Consider the following 10,706-nt stretch of genomic DNA (forward strand, 5'->3'; position numbering starts at 1 on the left):
ACTAAGATGACAAAACCATTAAAATTATGCTCAAGATTCTAAAGGAGCAACAAGCAATTATGAGCATGCTTGAAGCAAATGAAGAAACAAGTCTCTGCAAAGAGACAGAAGATATAAAGAGCCAAATAAAAAGAATTGAAAAATTCAATAACCGAAATTTTAAAAATCAACATGTAGCTCACCCACAGAATGCAGAAGACAAAAGAATCAGTGAACTGGAAGATAGAATAATACAAATTACTGGATCTAAACAATAGAGAGAAAATAAATGGTGGTTGGGGCAGGAGGAAGGCACAGAAAGCAGAGACTCAAGGACACATGGGTCTATAACAAAAGATCAAATATTTATGTCATCTGAGTCCCAAAAGGGAAGGAAAATGTGCAGGGGTGATAAGGCACTCAAAGAAATAATAGCTAAAAACTTTCTAGATTTGGTAAAAGACATAATAAGCAACCTTAAGAAGCTAAGTAAACCCCAAACAGGACAAAGTAATAGAAATCCATATCAAGATACATCATAGGTTGGTTCCACAGTCTAGCTATTGTGAATTGTGCTGCTATTAACATCCATGTAGCAGTAGATGAATGGATAAAAAAAAAATGTGGCATTTATACACAATGGAGTACTACTCAGCACTAAAAAATGACAAAATCGTGGCATTTGCAGGGAAATGGATAGCACTAGAGCAGATTATGCTAAGTGAAGCTAGCCAATCCCTAAAAAACAAATGCCAGATGTCATCTTTGATATAAGGAGAGCAACTAAGAACAGAGCAGGGAGGAAGAGCATGAGAAGAAGATTAACATTAAACAGGGACGAGAGGTGGGAGGGAAAGGAAGAGAGAAGGGAAATTGCATGGAAATGGAAGGAGACCCTCATCATTATACAAAATTACATATAAGAGGAGCTGAAGGGAAAGGGGGAAAAAAACAAGGGAGAGAAATGAAGTACAGTAGATGGGGTAGAAAGAGAAGATGGGAGGGGAGGGGAGGGGAGGGGAGGGGGGATAGTAGAGGATAGGAAAGACAGCAGAATACAACAGACACTAGTATGTAAAAACGTGGAGGTGTAACGGATGTGATTCTGCAATCTGTATACAGGGGGAAAATGGGAGTTCATAATCCACTTGAATCAAATGTATGAAATATGATATGTCAAAAGCTATGTAATGTTTTGAACAACTAATTAAAAAAGGAAAAAAAGAAAAAATAAAATAAAATAAGATATATCATAGTCAATAACACAGAAAAAATATTGAAAGCAATGAGAGAGAAATAACATCTAATCTCTAGAAGAAAAATGACACAAATTATAGCAAATTTTTCATCAGAAATTGCTGCTAAGGGCTGGGATTGTAGCTCAGTGGTTGAGCACTTGCCTCACATGCGTAACATAAAAAAAATAAATAAAACAAAGATATTGTGTCCATCTACAACTAAAAAAAAGTTTTAAAAATAAAATATATCTTCATTCTATAAAACCAAAAAAAAAAAAGAAAAGAAATTGCTGCTAAAAGAAAAACTTTAGACAAATCAAATTTAGCAGAGCTTTCTTGAGCAAAGAACAATTGTGCAGCACTCAGAACTAGAGGAGATTCAGAGAATTTTGCCCAGGCGTGTGAACTGGTGCTTTTATATGCAGAACACAGAAGCAAAATAGAGAGATAAGCTAGGCAGTCTACCCTTATATGGGCATGGTCTGATCAACTGACTTCTTGTGATTGGCTGAAACCTGGCTGCTTGTGATTGGCTGAAACACTATTGTTTGTTATTCTAACTTAGATTTTGGTTTGTTTAAATACTAAGTTAGGTTGTAGTTCATTATGTAGGAACTAAATACCCAGACAGCCTAAGGCCAATGACCTCCTACTTATTTAACACCAAGGAGGCTAAAGGAAAGTAGCACAATATTTTCCAAGTGCTGAAAGAAAGGAATCATCAATCCAGAATGTTATATCCACAGTAAATATCACTCAGAATAAAGGAAATAACAAGACATTCTCAGATAAAGGAAAATTAAGAGAATTTGTTATCAGCGGACCTACTCACAAAAAAAAATTAAATTAAATTAAAAAATTCTAAGGTTTCTCTAAACAGAAAGGAAACAGTGAAAGAAGGAAACTTGGAACATCAAGAAAGAAGAAAGAACATGATAAGCAAAAATAAGGGTAAACAAGATAGACTTCTTCTCTCTTGGGTTTTCTAATTTGTTTGATGGTTAAAATACAAATTATAACACTGCCTGATGTACTTCTAAATGTATAAAAGGGAAAGTATTTAATTTCAATTATATTATAAATTGGGGAGGGCAATGGAAGATTAAAAGGAAATAAGTTTTCAACACTTCACTTGAACTGGTAAAATGATGACACTGGTAGACTGTCATAAGTTAATTACATATAATGTATACCTAGAATAGCCACTATCAATATATACAAAAAGATATACATAAAAAGTGAAAAAAATCAAAATGGAATTCAAAAAATTCAACTAACATACAAGAAAGCAGGATAAAAATGAAAAAAGAAGAAAACAGGGCCAACAAATAAAAATAAATGCATAAATGAAATGGAAGCCTTTAATCATAACATATAAATAATTATCCCAAAAATAAGTGGGTGAATATGGCAATTAAAATACAGACTCGAAGAATAAATTAAAAAGCATGGCCTAACTATATGCTGTCTTCAAGAAACATACTTCAAATATTGCAGTACAAGCAGGTTGGAAATAAAACCATAAAAATATATATGCCATGCAAACATTAATCAAAAGAAAGAAGCTGGGGGTGGGGGTAGTTTAGCTATGTTAAAATTAGATTAAGTAGACATCAGAGCAAATAAAATTACCAGAGACTGACAGGGACATGAAAAGTTTAGGTTTAATTTTACATGCAACTGGAAACCACCAAAGACTTACCAGCAGAATTACACGGTCTAAGATTTTATATATATATATATATATTTTTTTTTCTTTTCTTTTGTGGTGGCTGGGGATTGAATCCAGGGCCTTGTGTATGGGAGGTAAGTACTCTACCAACTGAGATATATCCCCAGCCCCATGTTTTTCTTTTAAAAAAATATTTTATTATTGATTAAGGTGTTAATTGTACATATTGGTGGAATTTAATTTGATATATCAATACATGCACAAGCATGCACTAATCTAATCTCCCTTTATCCACACTCCCTACCCTTCCCAACCTCTAGTAATCATCATTCTACATGCAGATCAATGCTTTTTAACTCTCATATATATGAGAGACAATATGTTGTACTTATCTTCTGTATCTTGCTTATTTCACTTTGCATAATGTTCTATAGTTCCATCCAGTTTTGAATGACAGCAGGATTTCTTTCTTCTTTTTCTTCTCCTCCTCCTCCTCCCTCTTCTTCTTCTTCTTCTATTTTTTTTAATGAGGAATTGGACCCAGGGCCACTCAACCACTAAGCCACATCCTCAGCCCTTTTCAAAAATAATTTTTTAAATTTTGAGACAGAATCTTGTTAAGTTGCTTAAGGCCTTGCTAAATTGCTGAGGCTGGCCTCTTTCTTTCTTTCTTTTCTTTTTTTTTTTTTTTGGTACTGGGGATTGAACTCATGGGCCCCTAATCACTGAACCACATCCTCAGTCCTATTTTGTATTTTTTAGAGACAGGGTCTCACTGAGTTGCTTACTGCCTCTCCGTTGCTGAAACTGGCTTTGAATTTGCAACCCTCCTGCTTCAGCCTCCTGAGTCACTAGAATTACAGGCATATGAAGGATTTCATTCTTCTTTGTGAATGAATAATATTCCCTTGCGTACAGATACCATATTTTCTTTACCCACTGAGCCATTTATGGGCACCTAAATTGATTCCATAGCTTAGCTCTTGTGTATAGTGCTGCAATAAGCATGAATATAGGTGTCTTTTGTGACATGCTAACTTCATGTCCTTTCAGTAGATGTCTAGAAGTGGGATTTCTGGGTCATATCCTGGTTCTTTTTTTTTTCTTTTTTGAGGAATCTCCATATTGTTCTCCATAAATGTAGTAATTTACATTCCCTCAACAGTATATGAGTTCATTTTTCCCACATCGTCTCCAGCATTTGTAATGTTATGTTTTGTTTTGTTTGAGATACATTTTTTAAAAAGAGCATCCTGGCCACTGTGAGTAAACAGGATTGTAGCTGGGTGGGTACAAATGATTGTAAATGAATTAGAAAGATACTGTGATTATGAGGGCAAGAAATGATGGCCAGGACCAGGGTGATAGTAGCAGAGATGGAGAACAGTGAATAGATTAAGGGTAAATTTTCATAACAGAACTAGGAGGTAGGATGTGCTAATGAATTAAGAATGAGAAAAAATCAATGAGTTCTGGTTTTGGTTTTGGTTTTAATTAAGCAGCTGAGCATATGTTTTAAACCACCAGTAGAAAAAACGTGTTAGTTCAGATTTGGACATCATAGGTTTGGGATTATTTTAAATATCCACAAAGAGAGGTGATTCAGGCAGTTAGATTTATAAGTCTGTATTCAGGAGGAACATCTAGGCTAGAAATATAACTTAGAGCGTAATCAACATACACACTGCATTTAAGTCTGCAGTGACGTGGTAAGTCATTTTGAGTTGCAAGGCTAGAAAAGAGGAGGTGCTCAAGCCAGAACGCTGGGATATACCAGGATTTAGCAGTCAAGTAGATAAGAAGAGTCATTAACCCTAAGGACACTCAAAGGAGCAGCCACTCGTCCAGAGGAAACCTGAGTAAGTGAGGGCATTGTAGTCAAAGAACAGCCCACAGAGTCAAATGCTACTGATAGCTCAGATGGAAAGGTAACCATCCAACTTGGCAAGTTGGAGGTCACTCAAGACCTAGCTATGTGGTCTCAGACCACCGCAGAAGAGAGTGAACAGGAATGGGTTGAGAAGAGAATGGGTGACATGAAAGCAGACACAGGACAACAAACTCTCTTAATGCACTTTGCTGAGCAAGGGAGAGGAGGAGTAGAACAGGGGAGAAGGAAGGTTCTAAGGCAGGATTTTCTCCTTTCCTTTTGCAAGACAGGAGATACTAAAGAGCATGCCTATATGCTGAGAGAAATGGCCCAGGAGAGAAGAAATGTACTCCAAACATAAGAACAAAGCACATAAGAAAATGAGAGGAGATGGGGTTGAAAATGACTAGCCAAGTGTGCTTTGTCCATTGTTGCACTAGCAGGAGAGAGAAGAAGCACCCACATGCTAGCCAACAGGCCCTCTGGACGTCTGAATTGCAACCCATGAAGAAGACAGATCATAAACATAGATAATGACCTATGACCCCGTATTAGATTTCCTAGAGTGCCCAAGTCATGCAGCCTGAACTAGCAGCCACTCCAACACTGATGGATGATTGGAGCAGTCAAAACACTTGGTGGCATCAGTGTCTGGGAAAGATTTCTTTTTCTAGGGGAGAGACACCATCAACCAATGGATTAGAAAGAAAATCAGAAGGTACACAATGCTCAGGAAAGTCACCAGCTGTTGGTGCGTCAGTAAAAACCTATGGGGATGGTCCTGGGAAGTCATTGCAAAGAAGAACTAGAAGAGTTAGAGATGCCTCCCTGATGTCATCCCTAGTGCTTTCTGCAGACCCTTTCCCTACCCCCAATTCAACACATTTCCAGGCTTCCTTTGGAAAACAAAATCTAAATATCCACATTTTGCTGATGCAGAATCTCCAGAATATGATTAGTTATTATTTAGCCAAAGAAAGTAGTGTTTCAGTTCTGCTTAGTGACAGTTTTATTTTCTGGTAAAGCATGTCAATAATAACTTCCCCAGATATACACGAGACACCCCACCCATCCACACACACTTAACATTGGAAAATACAGTTTACATTCAATTTGTTAATAAAGCTGGAAAAATTAATCTTAAATAATAGTTTTTTTAAACCTCTGCTTTCAAAGTCATTTTTAAATCAAGTTCTGAATTACATTTATTTTACAGGACAAAAAGTTACCAGTGGTAAGAAATGTTTGCATTGTGTATATTCTTCAGATAATAAAAAAAATCAGTTTGGTTTAAACATCTGCTCTGACTTAAAAAACAGATTATGGATTAATTTTATTACACAATATATATGGAAAGAATAAAAGTATTTAGCTTAAATATATTTTTGATGCATCTAAGAGAAAAAATAAATCATTATGGATTTTTGCAAAGTGCATTTTTATCTTTCTCTCTAATGAGAAAGTGAAACAAGAGACATCATTGTCTCCCTGGAGAATCTCATAACTTACAAAGAATATCCTTCTCAGAAGCATTTACCCATAAATGGCCCCCCTGTACAATTGGTGATTACAGAGAATATGCCTAAGCCCCTATAACTGCTTATCATTTTTCTGGTTAATGCATTAAAAGAGAAAGGGGTAAAAGTTATCAAAAAGCTATATTATGAGCTCCCTATTCCCTATGGTGTTGCTGGATCATATGACAGAGGTTAAAGGGCACTGCTATGTAAAGACAAAAGGGTGTAAATTTAACATAGAGTTCACAAGGATAACCATCACTAGATGGTTAGTCTTGGAGAGAAGAAAAGAAGAAGAGATGAAAACTGATCCCCAGACTTTTATGGGGATATGGAACAAGGTCCTAAGAAGGTTCCAAAATGGAAAGAGCATGACTATTAATACAGTGTCCAGAGTATACAGCAATTAGAGTATGCACCAGTGTGACTTGAGACTCCTCCACAAATGCTAACTGCAATCAAGAAAATTTACTATGATGTGAGCATAACAAATACAAAGCAACGAGTATTAAAACTAATGTAATTATCATACGCTACATTTTTTTCAAGATAGAAGAGAGAGAGAGAGAATTTTTTAATATTTATTTTTCAGTTTTCGGTGGACACAACATCTTTATTTTATTTTTATGTGGTGCTGAGGATCAAACCCAGTGCCTCGCGCATGCCAGGTGAGCACGTTACCGCTTGAGTCACAACCCCAGCCCCTCATAAGCTACATTTTTATTGGTACTGTGGTACTACAGGTACTGTGTTTAGCAAGAAACCACAATGGCCATCTCTAAACTATTTATATTTGTTTCTAATAGCTCAAGTTTTGTCCCTATCAGAAAAGTAAAAACCTCTATATAAAAACCCTGACAAAAGAAAAAAACAGTGTTTAGTTACAAACTCAGTAAACCAGGGTTTTAGTCCCAAATGCTGAAGCAAAGAATTGAGTTAATTTTGTTAGTAACTCAACTTATACTCTTATTATTTTATTTCATCCTTTCTCCTATTGGATCTTCATGTGCTACCAAAATGCTGCATAATCTCTGGGGTTTACAGTTCATTCTTTGTAAAATAAGGGGAATTTTTTCTCAAAAACAGGTAAGATAACAGAAAAGAAGGACCAAGATATCCAGGAGATTAGATTATGAGTATTTCTACCTGATCCATTGTTGAGAAAAAATGATCTGTGTCATCATCTTGATTCCCTTATGTATAAAAGATTCCCTTTACCATCTCTTTCTTTCTTCCTTTGAAATGCTTAAATTACTTAAGAATTTTAGAGCTGGAATGGATTCTCTCTTTCACACACACACACACACACACACACATACTTTATGTAGCTGTAATTCACATAACACACAAATCACTCATAAAGTGTACAATCCAATGACTTTTAGTATAGTCACAGAGCTGTGCAACTATTGATTAATTTTAGAATAGAGACTAGACTTCTAAATCTTCTAATTCATCATAAAGAGAGAAAACAAACATCCAGATGGGTTAAGTCACGTTTCCAAAGTCACAGAGCTGATCAGTGCCCAAGCCATGTAGAATCCCCGGAATTATTTAGCCAATGACATCATCTGGGACTCCCTTTCCCCTGCCCCTGGGAAAGTTCTGTATGAATTAAAATCTGCTGTTAAAATGTTGTCTGAGAACATCTGGCACTTTTTATTACTGTGCTCCCTATTATTATATTAATTCTCCAGTCTAATATCTCCATCAAGTCTGTTGCATTGCAAGATTTCTTAGAAAGACTTCTAGAACAGATAAAAGATTTATCTATTGGATACTTTAACCACAAAATGTTGTAAGCCTAAAAAGAATCTTCGACGTCTTTCCTTTCAAATGAAGTCACAAATTATTTCAGTCATGCAGAAAATAAGGGCCAAATGAACCTCTCTTCTCATTTAATTTTTAATGAACTGATTGTAAGTAATTAAGCCAAACCACCTATCACTAGCATAATATTTTTCCAATGCCAATAATTTCCAAGGATTTCAACCATTCATTCTAGATAGTGGTCAGAAATCAACCTCAATTTTCCAAGGACTTACATCTTGGTTATCTCTGATATTTGCTCCTATAAAGCCCAATACCCAATTAAAGAAAAATTTTTTTAAAAGAGGAGGTTTGGTCCTTTCCTGGGCTAAGGAAGTCCACATAACAAGTAGAGCAAACAATCATCCTGATACTCTCTGACCATGATGAACTTGGCCTCCTGGATGCCCAAGCTAATTGAACTTCTCTACCCAGCCCTCAGAATCACCGCCAATTATTTCCTCACACATCATTCCCCTGCCCCCATGAGACTTTTCTTTCTATCTTATATTCTATTATTTCTTTCCTTTCTGTGTTTCTCCACCCCAAAACTTCATTTAATCAAATATTGAGTAAGTCACTGCTCATCAAGCAGTAGGCTAAACATTGTCCCTAAATATGGTTGCTCCTAAGAGCCTGTATTTAGTCCACTCTGCATATTTTCTTTTCAATTTCCTCAGCACTTTTTAAAATTTAGGCTGGAAATTCCCCCAAATCATTAGCTCCAGTCTTGATCTCATCCCTGGACCCTGAAAGTAGGATATGCACCTGCTCTAAGACCAGTGACATCTGAACATCCCATACACCCCTCAAGGGCCCAGGTCCAATTGTGAATCCACCATCTCTGCCCCCACCCACTTGGCACCTCCTCCAGGACTCCTGTCACCCTGAGTAGCACCACTGCCAATTCAATGTCCCCAGTGAAAAACAGCATCATCACACAGTTTCTTCATGGAGTGTGAGGGGACAGCAGTGCCTTTTAGCTTGGGATGGAGGCTAAAAGAGAATTTTGAAATGCCAGCTGTTTTGCTCATACCAATATGTGGGAGAAACGGGATGAAGCCTCATCACAAATGTGGGTTCTGAATAAAATCTGGGAACCTGGGTTCTAGCAAAATTGAGGCTGGGAGGGAGAAGTGGGCCAAGCAACAGATCCCCAGAGGTGCTGGGGGTGAGTAGGTTTTACAACGAGAACTCTGCCGTTGATGGAAGAGCCTGCAATGTTGGAAAACAAATTTGCTTGTCTACACACACACACACACACACACACACAAACACACACATTTTCTTGTTTCCCTGTTTTCCTGTTTCCTCTGCAATTCCCTTCCCCTCCCCCTACACCCCCAGCCACAGTTCCTCCCCATACTTCTCAAGACACATCTCTTCCTCCGAGGAGAAGCTTTCCCCGACGCCCCCACTGTGTTTTCTGCCATCCCCTGTGCGCGGAGGTGTGTCTAGCACTGTTTGTTTACGTGTTTGCCTCCCTGTCTCCCCACCATACTTTCAGGTCTTTGAGAGCAGGAGCCTGGTGCTCAGCCCTGGGTCACCACAGGGAAGATGATGGGAAAGGAAAGGACGGCACAGGAGAGCCCCAGTCAGGGAGCCCAGGACAGACTGGTGGTGTCCATTTCCCAGCGCGCGCTGGAAGCGCAGCGAGGCCCAGCATCCCTGGAGGCGCTGGTGCCCGCGCCGCCTCCTGGAAGCAGCAGGACGTGCCTTGAGGCGCTTGCAACCAAAAGGCTGGGGACTCCTGGGAGGCCCTGCCAGCCAAGTACTCCCTAAGGTCCTCCTCCCGATGCGCGTCTCGGGAGGCCTCCACCTCCCCACGCCAGCTCAGTCTCCAGTGCCCGAGACCCTGTGGCCCGCCACCTGCTCTCTCCAGCACAGAACCTCTCAGATTTATAGGCGCTCGGGATGGCTGAGGACCGGGAAGGAGAAGGCGCCAACCAGCTGAGGAAAGAGCGGGCGGCCTCTCACCCCACCCTCACGCCCTCCTAGGCGGGAAGAAAACGAGCCCCGAGAGAAGCCTCTCAGAGAGCTTGAGCCCCAAAGGCCTGGGAGCCTCCAGGGGCCGCAGGCTCCCGGCCCCCCTCCCTCATTCCAGTATGCCTCCCTACCTGGCTGGCTTTGTGGAACTGCTTCTTCAGCCCGGCCACAGACATCGCGGCTGCGTGAGGCCGGAGCGGGTGGTCTCGAGGTTTGGCCCTGACAGGCGGGCGCGACGTGCAGTGGCAACCGGAGCCAGGGCCGGTCCCCGCGCGGCTGGGCTCCGCCGGGCCCGCCTCCCACGGCCACGACCACAGCCACAGCCACAGCCGCTGTCACACTCGCACACACGCGCGCACGCAGATGGCAACACTGCGTTCCAAAGCCCCTGCGCAGCCCATTGGCCAAGCCGCGGCTGTATGCAAATGAAGCCGTTGGGGCCGCCCACGCTTCATTGTTGCGTGGAGACCTGCAGGACCTGAGCCTCTGGGAAGAAGCTCCTGGGAAGCTGGGAGTAGGGATATCCCGGAGATTCGGGGAGCAGGGCCACACAGGGCTTACTGAGGATTGCCGTATGCATCCATCTGGCTTTGAGACTGTCATGGACCCGGGGAAAAGGGATCACCTCTATATTC

At 40.1% G+C, this 10,706-nt stretch overlaps 1 protein-coding gene across 1 annotated transcript in view; it reads right to left on the reverse strand.

Moving 5' to 3' along the window:
* Sh3gl3 (SH3 domain containing GRB2 like 3, endophilin A3) overlaps positions 1-10,441 on the reverse strand; it is a 124,404-nt gene extending 113,963 nt beyond the window's left edge. The window contains exon 1 of the mRNA XM_005320197.4: positions 10,203-10,441. Coding sequence (XP_005320254.1) covers positions 10,203-10,247 — 45 coding nt within the window. The 5' untranslated portion in view covers positions 10,248-10,441. The remainder of the gene's footprint in view (positions 1-10,202) is intronic.
* Positions 10,442-10,706: the final 265 nt, after the last annotated feature.

This window comes from Ictidomys tridecemlineatus, chromosome 5 (assembly GCF_052094955.1).
Source record: "Ictidomys tridecemlineatus isolate mIctTri1 chromosome 5, mIctTri1.hap1, whole genome shotgun sequence".
NCBI lineage: Eukaryota > Metazoa > Chordata > Mammalia > Rodentia > Sciuridae > Ictidomys > Ictidomys tridecemlineatus.